Source organism: Magnolia sinica, chromosome 9, assembly GCF_029962835.1.
Source record: "Magnolia sinica isolate HGM2019 chromosome 9, MsV1, whole genome shotgun sequence".
NCBI classification, from domain to species: domain Eukaryota; kingdom Viridiplantae; phylum Streptophyta; class Magnoliopsida; order Magnoliales; family Magnoliaceae; genus Magnolia; species Magnolia sinica.
Window position 1 is genome coordinate 5473714 of NC_080581.1, and position 16545 is coordinate 5490258.

The 16545-nt window shown below is 40.9% G+C and overlaps 1 protein-coding gene across 5 annotated transcripts; it reads left to right on the forward strand.

Annotated features, from left to right (window-relative positions):
* Window positions 1–1650: 1650 nt before the first annotated feature.
* Window positions 1651–15257, forward strand: LOC131256737 (uncharacterized). 5 transcript variants are annotated; one of them, XM_058257762.1, is made up of 8 exons: window positions 1651–1937; window positions 6221–6396; window positions 8996–9060; window positions 9283–9384; window positions 9527–9682; window positions 13456–13569; window positions 13990–14119; window positions 14704–15257. In XM_058257762.1, the coding sequence occupies exons 1-8, from the start codon at window positions 1870–1872 to the stop codon at window positions 14811–14813; spliced, it is 921 nt and encodes a 306-aa protein (XP_058113745.1). In that variant the 5' UTR covers window positions 1651–1869; the 3' UTR covers window positions 14814–15257. The 5 variants fall into 5 exon arrangements, with proteins under 5 accessions (XP_058113745.1, XP_058113746.1, XP_058113748.1 ...); XM_058257763.1 differs by lacking the exon at window positions 9283–9384; XM_058257765.1 differs by lacking the exon at window positions 6221–6396 and having other exon boundaries at window positions 8991–9060.
* The last annotated feature ends 1288 nt before the right edge of the window (window positions 15258–16545 follow it).

The window sequence follows — 16545 nt, forward strand, 5'->3', positions numbered from 1 at the left end:
GAACAGTGTTTTTTGTCGGAAAAATGCAAAGTGCACTCGCTCGAGTACCGTTTGCCTCAACGTGGGAAACAAGTTGCACTTGTGTAAGATCAGAACCGTTCATCAGGCGAGTCTTAAGTACGGTATCAGATAGCCTGATGAAAGGCTCACGAGTTGCACACGTGTTAGTTGTGTCCCGCGTGGGTCGAGTGAAATTGCACTTTTCTCGCTGTGGAATAATTAGGAGCTGTACTACCTTCCACACGAGGACGTGCATGGTATACTCGGGTTTTCATTTGTACAAGCTAGATCATGTTCCAGTGATCTAGACCATTGATCTGTAGGACCTGACTTCGGATGAACCATGCCCTCAAAACTCCCCTGTATAGGATTCTCAATCCATAGCTACAATTAGATAGTACAGAAATTAAACGAAGTGTTCCATTCAACTGAAAAGAGTACCAAATTGACGGTTAGGATTTTCTAATCTGGGAACGTTTGAAATATGACCCATCCATAGTAAATCCCAGAAGTCCAACGGTCTGGATTGCTGAACTGTGGGACCCGCTTGTATAAACTGAAACCAAGTATACTGGGTGGGTTTGTCCTCGGGTCGAGGACATGTCATTCCTCCCAGCATGCCGAAGCCAGCCCCGGGTTGGTTCAATTCCAACCACCAACAAGCGAATATCTGTTATCCCCTTCTGCCCAAGTGACCATCCAAGCCGTTCATCTGCAGCGACCAGCGATCTATGGTCTGCTTGGATGCTTGTAGATCAGGGATTGGGTGACAGTTAGGTGGTGTTGGGTGCTGTTGGGCCCACCGTGATGTATGTATTTTATATCCACGCTCTCCACCTGTTTTTCCAGCTCATTGAAGGGCACATTTCAAAAAATGATCCAGATCGTGAGCTCAAGTGGACCACACCACAATAAACAGTGGGGATAATAACATCCACCGTTGAAACCTTTCTAGGGCCATTTTAAGGGCGGTTATAGTGTTTATTTCCCATCCAACTTGTTGATAAGGCCATACAAACTTAGATGAAGGTAACACACAAATATCAGCTTGATTTAAAACTTTATGACTCCCACGAAGCTTTTAATGGTGGGCATTCAATCACCGCTGTTTCCTGCGATGTGGTCCACCTGAACTTTTGATCTGTTTTATTTTTGGTGCCACGATAGTTAAATTAGTTGAAAAAACGGATGAACGGTTTGGATAAAACAATACATCGCGGCGTGTGCACGATGGCCAACACCACCTCGACCGTGGGCGCGGATTGCGTGAGGAGCCCAACACCACGTCGCCAAGCGGCTCAAGTACTCTGTGGGGTCCACCGTGGTGTGTGTATTTTATCCACGCCGTCCAATCGTTTTTCCATCTCATTTGAGTGCATGGGACGACAATTGAAAATTATCTGAAACTCAAGTGGACCACACCATAGGAAAACAGTGGTAATAATAATGTCCACCGTTGAGACCTTCCTAGGGCCCACAGTTACGTTTATTAGTCATCTAACCTGTTGATGAGATCACACGGATCTGGATGAAGGGAAACCACAAATATCATCTTGATCCAAATCTTCTGTGGCCTCCCAAGAAGTTTTCAACGGTAGATGTTCAATCCCCACCGTTTTCAACGGTAGGCATTGCGGTCTCCGTCATTCTTCGGCAGCCCCCTTTCTCTCTCCCTCAAGGCGGTGACTCTGCTGTCAATTCCTCGGCTTTGTTAACATCCTACGATCCCATTCGTGCGCCGGCGTCATCCCGAATTACGATTTTGCCCCTACTACGGCCCTGAATTGCGAGGGTAAATACGTAATTTGCGTGGGGTTGTTGTTGGAAAAAAAAAAATCGAGTTCCAGAGAGAGGAAAATAATTTTTCCGATGATTTCTGCTCGGAAGTGGTTAGCTTCTCCATCTCTGTTAGCTCCGATTCCACTACCACGACCAAGGTATTTGCGCGCATCTGATTTCTTCTTTTCTTCACATTATTTGTCAGATGTTCTCTCGATAGGTATGGTAGTATGCAGCATGCGCTGCATAGAACTTATATCCATCACCCTCCTCACGGAGCTCGTGGCGAACGTTTGTTGATTGGAGCCGTTGTTCTGGTGGGCCATCACGTTTGTAGACCATATCCTAAAAAATCAAAGGGAGTGACTGTCGTAGCCATCTGATCTGTGGCCTGTAAAAGGAACAGTTGGAGCATCTGATTGCTGCAATATCTGGCTTCTAGACCATTCATCCTGTCCTGTGGTCGATCAGATCAATGGTCCCGATCACCACATGTTTGCCATGTGCACCTCGAGGAGTTAACTGCACAGATCTTTGACGTAGTACGTGTAGCATTCCTCTACTCGATTGTGATGTCCCCTGCTTAGCTGCAATAGGCGGGATTAGAACGGCTTTGATTTTCACATCATGCTATATAGTGATGTGTTTGGATACACAACTGAAGTGGATAGCGAGATTTTCAATTCTGTCAAGAGGAAATAACAAAAAAGAAGCTGTGTTTCTTAGCACTCAAATTGCAATTTGGAGCTGAGACGGTGAATACGAGTGCTAAGGTAGAAAACTACAGTTTGGCCTATTTGTCTTTATCGGAATAGTATCTGTATTTGTAATTCAATTCGATTGCATTCAAAACACACCATATGTGTTGATCGTAACTAGCAATTCATGGAGAATGTTACAGTGCTATGACCCATTTATTAGTGGAGGGTAGTTGAGTTGCATTTGGGCACATAGGCAATGCAATCGATGGTTCAGTGGTGATAGAACACCCCACCATCCCCACCATTAAAAACTTCCTATGGCCCAGCATAATATCTCCGTAATGTTAATTTTCCATCCAACCTGTTGATAAGGTCGGGAAAACCTGGGTGAAGGTTAAAAACAAATATCAGCTTGATTTAAATTTAGCCCAAATTTTTATGGGCTACTGTGCAAGAATCACTTCGACTAGAGGATCCAGTCCATTTGATGAAAAATAGGGACGGTCTAAAATGTTCATAGCAAAAGAAGCCCAATCGTCAATATGATCCGTCCATTCAGTGGGCTCCAACTTTGGATTGCATGTTGTTCTCGTGAATTATTTTGACCCAATGATTCCAACCATCCTATTTGCGGCTGCTGGCTGGGAAAATGCCTAACTACAAAAGGCAAACATTTGGATGGATGGGATCATTGGGTCAATGTGACACAATGATTGAGTTGGACAAAATCGACGATCTAGATTGCTTGCTTGGACCATCCACTGTGTCAAAACTCCAGATAACACCCAATTGCAACTCTATGTACAAGATAAGTTGGGATCATTGTTGGATTTAGTTGATAGATTCTCTTTTGGCATTTTTTTCTTCTCCAAAATATCTGTTCGAGTTATCTTGTCGTCGTCATCATCATCTAAGCCTTATCCCAACTTATTTTGGCCAGCTACATTAATCTTGTTACACCATCCTACTCTATCAAGGGCCATAACTTCAGTTAGACCATAAGTCATCAAATCTTCTCTTACTACCTCCACCCATGTCCTTACAGGCCTTCCCCTTGCGCTTTTAGAGCCTTCAACTTGCACCAACTCACTCCTAATTGGGTGTGGCTTTTGGTCTCCGCTGCACATGACCAAACCATCTAGGTATACTTTCCCTTATCTGATTACCTATTGGTGCTACACCTAAGTTCCCTCAAATGCATTCATTTCCAATTTTGTCCTTTCTTATCTTGCTACATTCATCTTGACATCATCATTTTAGCCACACCCATTCTATGAACATGTTGTTCCTTAACTGCCCAACATTCTGTTCCATAAAGCATGGCTAGATTCATGATGAAAGTTTTGGCAAAAATTTGACTCCAGCTGCCAACTTGACTCAACCCTCTTTTATCCAGGCTTGGGACCGCTGATGAGAGCACAAACTCCCACAAGAGTGATAATAAACTATTACAGAGGTTGATTACAATCAAGTGCTATCCACTAGTCTATTACATAGGTTGATTTCATCAAAGAGTATCTTGTTAATAATGACTTTTTTATATTATTTTGAGAATGTTTCGAAAGCTAAAATGTGGTTGTCGTGGCTTTTGGTTAGGTAGATGTTGGGATTATCTTTCCAATCATGTTGTGTGTTTATAAATTTGTTGGTTTCTTGTAGGAGATAGATAGGGGGAAAATTTGTTAGTTCTTGTAAGGAGATAGGTAGATCCTCTAAGTGGCAACTGCCCCCTCAAAGTGGCACTAATTAAGGAGGTGATCCCATGAAAGGGGGTGTAGAGATTATTATGTTTTTCATAGTGTCTAGTAGGTTGTTTTGTTATAGGTATTTGAAGTGCACTACTTTTTGCAACTGCAATAGCCTTGTAGTCCGCTTTAGCAAGTGGACTCGCAACAACTGGTAACCCGTGGTTGCTCCATTCAATCCATACTCCTCAACAAGGAATTACATAGCAATAACTAGTGAGCTTCGATGAGAATTTTGTTTTATTTTATTGATGAAGAGCATTGGAATTTTAGAGAGAGAGAGAGAGAGAGAGAGTAGACAGTAATAACTGCCTTCAATCAGAAAACACTGACACAGCCAGGTGAACTCCATCCTTCGCTAGTGTATCTGCCCTGGTATTAGCAGATCTTAGGACATGACAAATTAATGCAGGGGCATTTTCACATGGGCTCGAGTGGGGTAGCCCGTGGGATGTGGGGACACACTCGGGGTGGGTGACCCATGTGATTTGGGGCCCACGGAGGAAGTCTTGTGTTCGAGACTCCTCACCGGGGGTGATTAATGCGCATTTCATACCGGGCTCGAGTGGGGTAGCCTGTGGGATGCGGGGACACACTCGGGGTGGGCGGCCCATGTGAGGCGGTACCCGTGTGATTTGGGGCCTACGAGGGGGTTTGGCCGAGGTCCTAACCCATGCGATGTGGGGCCTGAGCTATGAGATAAAAGGATTAATTCGTCATGCTTTAACAGTTCGAGCTTTTAGAGCAAGTGCTTAATTGTCTTGCATCAAATTGGATCAGAGCAGGGGGTTTCGTGTTCGAGACTCCTCACCAGGGGTGATTAATGTGCATTTCACACCGAGCTCGAGTGAGGTAGCCTGTAGGATGTGAGGACAAACTCGGGGTGGGCAGCTCGTGTGTGGCGGTATCTGTGTGATTTGGGGCCCACGAGGGGGGTTCAGCCGAGGTCCTAACCCATGCGATGTGGGGCCTGGGCTATGAGATAAAAGGATTAATTCGCCATACTTTAACAGTTCGAGCTTTTAGAGCAAGTGGTTAATTGTCCTGCATCACAAATTGAGGCCAGAATACTTGCATAGAGTTCAATCGCTACATCAACAACACTAGCTAGCTTCCATGGAGCTTGACTTAATCCATTAAATCTCATTTCTTGAGTCAACTTCAACAACACTTGCTAGCTAGTGACCTTCGATGGGATTATCACCTAGGTTCCCTACTTGAACTTGTTTACTTCATGTTCAGTTTTACAAGAACAAAGTATGGGCTTGTTCTGCATGCCACTTCATATTTAGCACGTCAAAGACATATCCATGAAGTGTAAGCTTTGAGTATCTTGTATTTGTGTACACTTCTATAAGAAGGATGTATTTTAGGATTCACAAGTCATCCATTTCAAAAATTTTTTTATAGATTATTACATCACAGGTTCTAAATGATAACTAAAAGTTTGACAGACACCATGTTCCATGGATATGGAACTGAACTGCCAATGGGTCTATAAAGGAACACTAGAAGACCTCCATGCAAGCCTCAAATCTCAATTAGATGCAGTAAAATGGCAAGTTGTTGGGCAGCATGCTCAGTAGATGATGAAACTGAACTATCAATTTTTCAAAAGTGTACATCACAAGACCTCCATGCAACCCTCAAAATCTCAATTTGGTCAGTTAAACAGCGGGATGTTGGGGTGGAGGACAAATTACCACTCTTTTATTCTTGCTCAAAAATCAAATACATTATGAGTTATGGACAATCTTGAGGACCCATGTGCAATCATTTAAGTTGATAGGTGCATAACACCAACTTAGTAATATAAGAAAATATATGTAATTGTGCGTGCATGTTATTCGTTTACTCACTCCCGTGGAGCAGCATATGTTGCTCTCATGTTAGTCTTTTGGGCTAATGCCTTCCCTTCAATCTCTCCACTTTCTACTAGTAATTATCACGATTGATAAATTTCATAAACTGATTGGTAATTTCTTTCATCTGCAGAGAGACCCATTTTTGGTATATTGTACCTGATGAGGTGCAACAACCATCCCTCTTGAATCAATATATGGATCTGCTATCAACCAGTGAAAGAGATGATGTTTCTTGCATGAAAGACGACAAGCTTCGGAAAAGGGCGCTGCTAGCTCGTGTCTTGGTGCGATCTACACTTGCAAGATGTACAGTCCTATTCTTTGCTCAATATCTTCCTACTTGATTTTGCTTGTCTTTTCTTTTTTCTTTTTCTTTTTTGAAAGGCAACAAATTTATCAAGGGCAAAGCCCAAAAATGGCAAAACAAAAAGAGAGCCAAGGGTGCCGAGACATCGACCCAGCTAAACAGCCAAAGAAATCTAGATTACATCCCTCGATATTGAGGTTGGACACTGTCCACTCAGAGATCAACAATCTGACTCTTAAGGCGGCAATATCCACTGACTCTATGGAGTTGTCAAAGCACCTAGCATTCCTTTCCTACCAAACCACCCACCATATGGTGACTAAAGACATTCTCCAAAGAGACTACTTGATACTTGGAAGGTTGATGCCGTGCCATGCTAGTAAGCAATAATCCACTAAATTCGGCATGGTCCACTTGATTTGAAATCAACCCAGAATATCCGCCGAAATCGGCTAAATTCGGCATGGTCCATGCTAGTAAGTAAGAATCCACTGAATTCAGCAAGTAAAGACATTTTGCTTGTCTTTTAATAAAGAATGCACATACTCCTGTCATTAATGATCAATTCAAGCCAATGGTAAGACCAGGGATCCATGCAATAAAAAGAGTGGGGAGAATCATGATGGCTCTAAGAAATTCACTCTGTACATCTATTATGTCCCCTCATGCCAGGACGTTAGCCCGAAAACTAGGCAGATCTAAAACTTGAGTGGGTCACAACCCTAGAAAAAGTAGTGATGGGCAGAGCTAGACACCAAGCCGAACCGAGTTGAGCTTGGCACAACTCGGCTCGGTTCGGCCAGCAGCCTACCTCAACTTGAGTTCAGCTCAGCTCGGCCCTCGAGCCATAGTGGCCAGCTCAGCTCGGTTGAGTTAGTAGCTCGGGCCAGCTTGAGCCGAGTTCAAGCCTATAGCTATTTTGTAAAGCAAGCTGAAATGGAAGTCATGAAGGGTGCTCAAGTTCTAAAAAGAATTTTTTCAAGAAAATTGTTCCGAATTTGGCTAAAATGGCATTTTTTGAGTTCTTCTGTTTGAAGGGGAGATGGGTTTTTGTTGAAAAAGAAGGAAATGGAAGCTCAAAGAATCTTCTGGGGCTGAAAAATCTCACAAAAGGTGGGAAGATTTTTGGAGGAGAAGACGGTACTGAAATAACAAAACTTTGGACTAAAATGTCAATTTTTGAGGAAATGTGAGTTGAGAGATGGACGGAAGCAATCCATCGATTTTCCTCAAAATAGGAGTTTTTTGTAACGGTGCGAGTGAGGAGTATTGATTCCAAACACACCTTTCTTCAAGCACCAAACATGGCGCACTGCACATGCTAACATGTCACATGTGCCGGATTCGGGATGCTCCGTCATGTCATCAGAGGAGAACGGTGAGGAAAACATGCAAGTTGAGTGCAGGTTGTGAGTGGTTGTTACTTTCCTGGTAATCCATTTCTCATATACATGTTGCCCACTTGACTAAATGCATGTGGAAATTTAGGCATAGGGGACAGTAACGGCTAGGATCATATAGTGAATGTATTGGGCGGGTGTTTTTTTTTCGATTGTACACACACACACACACACACACACACACATATATGTATGTCTGTATATATATAAATTATAAATCGAGCCGAGCTTGGGCCAGCTCAAATTTTTTTCGAGCTTTAAAAAAATAAAAAAATAAAAAAAACAGCTCAGCTCGATCCGAACCCAACTTTCGAGTCAATCTTAACCGAGCCAAGTCAAGCAAGCTAACCGAGCTAGCTTGGTTTGTGTCCAGCTCTAGTGATGGGTTTCCCACCATTGAATCTAAGCAGCCTGACGGACGGCTTAGATTTCACATGCAAATGGAACCTCTCCCCGTAACGTTTTCAATCCCCAAAACTTTAGGTGCCTATTTTCTTTCTCCAGTGATCTCTCTCTTCCTCTCTTCACATGCGTCACACATGCCACACCCCCTAGTATTAAGATTGTTACTCGTGGAACTCTCGAGAATGCTGTTTTGTTTGGTCCATGATCCTTCATGATCTGATGGGCGGAAATGGCATCTTGCACGTTCGAAATGGTAACTTTTTTTATCTTTTCATGTATCAATATAAAGGCTTATATATGCAATTACTAGGGTGAATGGTCACATATATCTAAGCTGTGCATGAGGTAAGAACCACCTTGATGATACTTGTAGAAAATCAGGCAAGTCCACTCATATGTGGGTTGCATGAACAAATGAATTGGAATGTTGAAAGGCCTGATTTAAACTGTCCTTTGCCTTTTCTATAGGGTGGCCCACTTGTTGGGTGGACTAGCACGATTTTTGCTTCTGATGATCTTGGTGGTACAGCCACTTATGAACCACTTGGATCATCTACACACATGACAGCTTAGTACGTGTGACGGTGGTGAACATTACCTTAGTGCACACTGGGGTGCATGCGATCGTTCCTCACTGTAAATATACAGTGGATCTATTCAGATGATATTGACAGCAAGTTACAGGTAAACAAACTGCCTGTATTAACAGGAGGCTGCTAAACATTTTATAAAACTGCTGTTGACATGTATATATTTGATTTCTGATAGCTACTCTTGTTTGGTATTAGATCAGATACAAATCAGCAACTTCATCCAAGATCGTTGAACTTCAGGAAGAATAATTATGGGAAGCCAGAGGTAGCTCATAGATACTTAACATATGGGTAAACTGTCAAATGTGTCTTTCATTTTCTGCATTGATTTTATTTTTTCCTGTTTTAGTCAGCCATTTTCTTTTCCGTTCTTCTTTTTATTCTTCTTATTCTTCTTCTTCTACTTCTTCTTCTTCTTCTTTTTAATGAAGCTGGATTTTGTTTAAAATGTAACATGAGTCATGACATACCTTGCACATGTGAATAGGTAGAGTGGCAACACTTTGATAATTGGGACCCGCCAGCCTTGCATTTCAATCTCTCACATACCTCTTCCTTGATTGCGTGTGGCGTAGCTGTGGATGTGCCTGTAGCATTCCAATCCTTCTCATTAACTGCACTAAATCTCCGGTTTATATGACAGTCATATTCACATCTTCTGTTGTAGTTTTGTAAGTGTTCCTATAAAGAGGCACCACTTTTGACTTTGGCAGTTCCCTTTCCTACTGTAGATTGGCATTGATGTAGAAGAAAAGCAACGGAAATTAAGGAACAATATCTTGTCTTTTGCTCGACGTTACTTCTCTCGCCATGAAGTGGATTACTTGCAAGCTTTCTCAGACCCTGAGATTCAACGGCAAGAGTTCATTAAATTATGGACCCTCAAGGTAAGTGAGGTTTTTGGAAGTTGATATTTATTATTTCATATACTTTTGTATCCATGATGATCTCGATGGTCATGTTTTCTGTAAATAGTATACTTTTCAAGTGGGTTTCATTTCTTGTCTTTGTATGAGCATCCCAATTCCCATGCCATGTGCTACTATGATCTCAAGTTGATCACATAGTATAAAAACTCGAAAACTTGACTTGATGTTTAGTCAGGTTGAATCGACTCGAAAACTCGACCAAGTCTTTACTTGACTTTATTCAGTGTCTAATAATTAAATTAAAAATAGTTGTAATTCTGAAATTTTCAAAAATATTTATATTATCATGAACATACATAAAATAGGCTAAATGAACACAAATGTGTGTTTGGCTTGCTGGTTGGAGGCATTACCCTTGTTAGGTCAGGTCATGGGTTCGATTCTCACATCCTGTATTTTACTATTTAACTGTTCACCGGCCGTGTGACTTGGCTTGAGTCACTACAAGTCATGCCGACTTGGTGGTGTCCATGAGCCAACTCCATGAGTCTTGCTGAGTTGAGGTCAAGTCAAACTCAGGTGTGAGTTTCTTACTGACTTGGCTTGTAATCTTGCTGAGTCGAGTTGACCCAACCAAGTACCTAGTTTTGGCCACTGGGTCTTAAAACTATGGTTTTTTAGAAGTTGCATCATCTGGATTGAGGGTTAGTACTGGTGCTTGGTGGCACCTTGAACGGCTGGGTCACTCTCTTTTGGCTATTGCTAATTTGCTATCCACAATGCATGAAATGGGCTTGTGATTTAACAGTCTCTGAATTGGAAGCTGGAACTGCAACTGAGAATCCTGCTGATCGCGGACATGCCCTAGCCCTAAATGAGGCCAATCCACTCATCAAGCGAGCCACACACTCATATGAGGAAAATGGACAGTTAGAAAAATACCTATAATCTATGTTCCACATACATGTGTAGTCCGCCTGGTGAGTGGACCAGTGGCACCAGATAGAGCAGACTCAGAAAGAACCTCAGTGCATAGCTTGGATGGATAAGCTGTTTAGACCTCCTAGAGGAGGGTGGCCTTGGCATTCACAGGCTGATGGATGTTGATGAAGCCTTAAAGCTAAAACTTTTACGGAAGCTGCATAAAAGATAATCTATGGGGAGACTTCACGTCCGGCAAATACATTCAAAATAAATCGATTGAAGAAGCAGCTCATTCTTTTGAATGGGTCTGATTGTGGTACTCTTTAGTCTTATAAAGTGAAGTATGATAGTGAATTCACTTGGTTAATAGGACAAGGGAATGTGTCTTTCTGGAATGATGTGTGGCTAGATAACAGTCCATTGCAAGACAATAGTGAATTTTAGAAAGTGATTTGCTAGAATATGGTGAACTTAAGAAAGTGATTTGCGATCTCCTGAAGATATTTGGGATGAAAATTGTTATCTCAGCACGTTCATCAAGAGGTGATTCAGAAAGCTAAAGATAAAAATATCATCAGGTCAGATGCTAAGGGTCACCAGCTATGGAATGGAACCTCTTCAAGTGATTTTTTGCAAATTGGCCTAAAATTGTATTCATCAGCAGGGGCAGAGTCAAGATATGTGGTGTGAGGTGTGAAGGACAAGTATTGACGTTCCTCTGAAAATATCATTTTATGTATGGAGAAGTCTTAACCAGAAAATCCTAGTTGATGAAGCACTGCAACGATTAGAAGTGTCTCTATTTCTTTGAGACATAGTTGCTGCCCAAACTGAAATGTTGAATAAGCAGACCTTTTGTTTAGTAATGGGATCTTGTCTGGGAATGTATGGACCTATTTCAGTTTCATTATGGAGATTCTGTCTCCACAGCTGGTTCTCTACTGCAACGATGCACGGTTTGGTTTCAGCGCAGCTCTCGTTCTAATCAAATGGGCTGGATAGCGATCATTTTGCCAGCATTTATCATCTGGGAGATTTGGAAGGAGCTAAACACAAGAAGATTTGAAGGTAAAATCAGCTCTTCCAATTCACTTATTAAAAAGATTTTGTTTTGGGTTTGGAATATTCAGCTTCATAAAGATAAAGAATTTTCTTTGGATTGCAGTTCCATCAATCAAAAAATCTTGCAAATTCTGCAAATTCCATTGGCTCCAATCAAAACTAAGAAGGTCATTGTTACTGTGTGTATGACAACTCAGCAACACCGGCTTATTTGCATGATCATTCTAAATAGGTGCTGCTCCCACTTCGAAAGTGCTTCAGACTCATGTTTCTGCTCCTGCTTCCTACCAGTTTATATTTGAAACCATTTTGAAACGGATGCATCCCTGCTCCAGCACCCAAATTTGTTGACGCTTCGCTTCATGCTTCGTCCAAGTATAAAAACTGGTTCAAATTGAATGTCAATGGCACCTCTGGAGGGGATCTCAGCCGTGCAGGAGATGGAGGGATTCTTCGAAATCACAAAGGAGAATGTGTTTTCACAAAGGAGAATGTGTTTTAGCTTTGAGAATTATTACAAGGGGAATTTGAATAGTGTGGCTAACATTTGGGATTTGATAGATGGTATTCAGCATTGCTTGGAGAGGCTTTCATAGCCTTTGTGTAGAATGTGAGTCTAAGCATATTGTGGAAAATGACAGAGGAGAGGTAGGATCCCATGGTTGATTTGGTGTTGGCGGGTTCATTCTTATTAATACCATGGATGTTGCTATTTCTGATATTTGTATAGAAGGGAATCATGTAGCTGATGGATGAGCAAATTATTTGTTTTCTTTGTCAATTTTGATCAAATGAAGCCGAGTTCTCTGTTCTTAACGAATAGGGAGAACTTCCCTGTTTGTACCTAATCTGTACATGTGGGGCCCATAATTGGTTTACCCGAGCCATTGATCTGATGTCCCCATCATAGATGAACCATGACCAAAAACTCTTCCAACTTGGAAGATCCTAACAATCAAATCTTTGTATTTTTCCTTTGAGTGTGGGCTGTTGGTTATTTCATTTTAACCATCTATATGCATGCCAACCATGGGATGGTTGGATGCGTCCAAATGAAGAGATTTTTTTGGGAATGGTGGGAACCAAACCAACAGATCAATGGATTGGATAAACCAATTACAGGCCCCACATTTACAGATTAGTTACTGAATAAGGAAGTTCCCTGTTCACTATGAACAGGGAACTCACCCTGATAAATTTGTAGGTGGTATGCTCCCACATTTTTCTAAAACAAGGAACATGGCATTGATACTACAATGCCAGCTACATTTCACATCTTCAATCTCTCTTATGTCCAACCTAACTTTATACTCTTGATGTCATCACCTGAGTTTAATGTCTGAATTTCTTCAAGTTTATAGGATGTTTAGTCAATTCATGTAACGTCTAGCTGGAGGGAATTTTATAATTCACCTTTCTTTTTCCTTGTTCTTTTTCTTCTTTCTTTCTTTCTTTATTTTTCTTTTTCTTTTTATTTTTATTTTTGATTATTCAAATTCCAGCATGTTTTAGGAGCAAGTCCAGCATCTGAGTGCAAGCCAAAGCATTAATGGCGTGTTTGGTTGCCACTTAAAAAAGAGTTCATCTTGTTTTAGATGACCATAATAATGTGTTAGAGGTCATGCTTTATATTGATGGTTGGTTATTAGTTTTTAATCCCTGCTAAAAAATTCATCTCTATAATTACGGTTAACTAAAACAAGATAGGCTCATTTTTAAAGTGGCAACCAACAGGCCTTAAGTGTACAAGCAACAAGATTACTGCTTTCAAGATGCTCCAATTTTCAAGAATTATCAACTTTCAGGAGGCATATGTCAAAGCGCTGGGGAGGGGATTCTCGGCTGCACCTTTTAGTGCTTTTACTATCCGCTTCAGAGGTGGTGAAGGCATGCACAATCCAGGGGAATTGAGATCTGACGTATGCCACTCATGTCAACTCTCCCATCTTTCTCTGACTCTTCATATGTGCTTTTGTCGATGGCTTTTTTTAGGGCCTGTTTGGGTGTCCTGACATAAGGTCTGCACAGTGTACATATCCGCGTATGTTTTGCACCAGACATTGTTTGTCCTGTTCCCAGAATGTGGATGGTGGGATGCTACCCCACATGAATATTTGGGCCCTAATTTCCAAATGGGTATGAAAATGAGATATCTGGGATTCTGTTTTCCTCCCATATGCAATTGGGCAGTGGACAGGCTGTCCCATCCAATTTGGCGGATATCCAAACATGCTCCTCATGCTTTTTGGTGTCAATCGCCATTTAATTCACTGAGAGAACAGTGTAAATTGCGATCTCTTGTTCTAGATTTCTCCTTTATTCTCTGCTTATGTTTCCAGGCATCCCAAATAATTCTAGAAGCTTCTGATGATCCCAAAAACCTCACAGACAATTGGAAATTTGCACTCTTTGAACTAGCAAGTTCTCATTATGCTGCCATTTGCATAGAGAAGGATGACTGCATCAAAGGTGAGTTCCTTGTCTTCAGTAAGCCTGTAACTCATACACATTTACAGCTCTGACCATAGTTTTAAAACTCGAAAACCCGACTCGACTCAATAGCCAATTGGGTCGGGCTGACTTGATATTTAAATATTATACTATGATTAATATATCACTAATAATAGATACTTATAACAATAAGAGTATAAAAATATGCAAAAAATAAAAATAAATAAAATTAAAAATTAAAAAAATCATAAAATAATTGCTTGGCTTGTTGGTAGTGTCTGTGGTCTGGTTGGTGCTTCAAATCCCACCAATGGCATTTCTCTTTTTTATTTAAAAACTCTGCAAGTGACTCGGTTCAAGTCATGCTGAGTTGTGTGGAGTGGATGAGTAGGCTAGCCGACCCAACAAGTCAGCATGAGTCTGAACTGAGTGGAGGTCGCCAGTGAGTTTCATGGTGACTCAGTTCAATTTCCCACTGAGACGAATTGACTCGGCCAAGTGTTACAACTATGGCTCAGGCTGCCTTATTTGCTTTTAAGGCGCAAATTATTACAATTCAATTTGATAGAGCATCCAAACACACTAAATCTTGTACATTGCAGGCAATGGAAGTGGCTCACTGAGATTGAAAGCATGGAAGACTCTTCCATTTGTAGAAGACGAATGTGTCTCAGGAACGGATGCAATTGTGAGCATCAGTGGCTTGTTATGAGCAGTGTTCTAAATATCAACGATATCAGCCGATATATCCCACGATATATCACCTTTGCGATATGAAACGCACAAGTAGTGCCGATATATCCCACCTATTTGATCCAATGAGCATTTTTTATTTTCGATCCATGTTTTTGTTGTAAATCACATTAAACCAGTATCAAATGGTTACAAATATATGATTCTTCATATTTTTCATGAAAAATCATGGATTTGGAGCTTCGATTTCGAGATTTAGGGGAGATGGGTCAAGTCGCAGAAAATTGAGAAAAATTGAAATTTCTCAATTTCTTGCAAATTAGTTGCAATCTTTCTATCCAAACACAAAATTAAACAAGTATGTAACCTGATCTAGCGATTCTTCTTTTGCTTTTGAATATATTGCTTATATTTCCATGCATATCTTCTTACATTTATAATTTATGTGAATAGACTTTGAATATACTTGCATCAGTTCAGTTGATATTATGATCTCATACAAAGGAAACTCTTATTATGTGCACTTTTATTTTTATAATGTTTTGATTTCTAAATGTGTATTGATGTCTTTTTCAACAATCCTTGAAGATTCATTAAAAAAATTGACCGATTTCCCAATGTTCCCATGTTTCCCAGCAACAACAATACATTACATGATACAACTGATATATCCTATGCGATAAACGAGATGTGTATTTGTATCCCAAGGGTGCAATACATTACACGATAACGATATTTAAAACATTGGTTGTGAGTGGGACCCAAAAGCCTTAGCTGATTTGGGCACTCTTCCAAAGTGAAGAGACACAAGGTAATGGGCCCAGGCCTTCTAGACATGAGACGCAGCAAGGTTTGGATTCCGTTACCATATGGTATGGGTGCGTTTGGTTGTTCAATTCAACTGAATTGCATTGCATTCAATTCTCCATGGAGGAATGATCAAAGTGAAGGTGTTACCACTTTATTTGGCATGCACAACCAAACATCCAAATGCAATTCTACAAGTTTCAGATCCAAGTTGGGCCTGAAAGATTAATTGAATTTTGGGGGCCAGGCCAGTTCTGCATTTGGTCATTGTTTTTTTGTTGAATTGGACTTTTCCCAATTCAATTTGATTGAGCACACAAAGGCAGCCTTGCTTTCGGAACTGGAAAAGCAGACACCCTGGACATTCAGTGCTTGAAAGACTCCCATTTGTGCAGGTACCAGAAACAATACCAATATAAAACAATCTGCATTTTTCGGCAAGGTAGCCTGCAGTGTTTTCCTTTCTTTCTTTCTTTTCTTTTTTTTTTTTTTTTTACCTTTGATCGGTTCGCATTGACTGTATTTCATCAGACATTATTTCAAAGTATTGGATTGTCGATGTAAATCCTCCACAACGAAGTTAGCTATTGTTGTGGGGCCCATTTGGAGGCACCCTCCAAAGCAGCATTTGTGGCCTAAAATTCATTATGATACAAATGGCAATTGACGCCCGTTTGGATGCACTTTCCAAGCTCCCATCCCATACCCCGCTTGAAAATTTTAACTGAATCATCAAAACGAAAGTAGGCTTTTTAGGAATTGCATCCAAAAGGGCCCTTGACATCCAATTCCTATCTTACCTATTGCATTGGATTAGTGCTTAAATAGTTTCCACATTGCTCATGATCTATTTGAATTCTATGTGCCTGCTTTGGTGGCACTGCAAAATCATTTGAATTTCTTACCTGATGGTACCGCCTGTCGGTATTTCTATCCACCGTTCA

Excerpts from the sequence above, each read along its gene's own strand:
- LOC131256737 (XM_058257762.1), top strand. The coding sequence starts at position 1,870 with ATGATTTCTGCTCGGAAGTGGTTAGCTTCTCCATCTCTGTTAGCTCCG. Across the intron at positions 1,938-6,220 it reads ATTCCACTACCACGACCAAG|AGAGACCCATTTTTGGTATA; the intron begins GTATTTGCGCGC and ends TTTCATCTGCAG. Across the intron at positions 14,120-14,703 it reads GAAGGATGACTGCATCAAAG|GCAATGGAAGTGGCTCACTG; the intron begins GTGAGTTCCTTG and ends TGTACATTGCAG.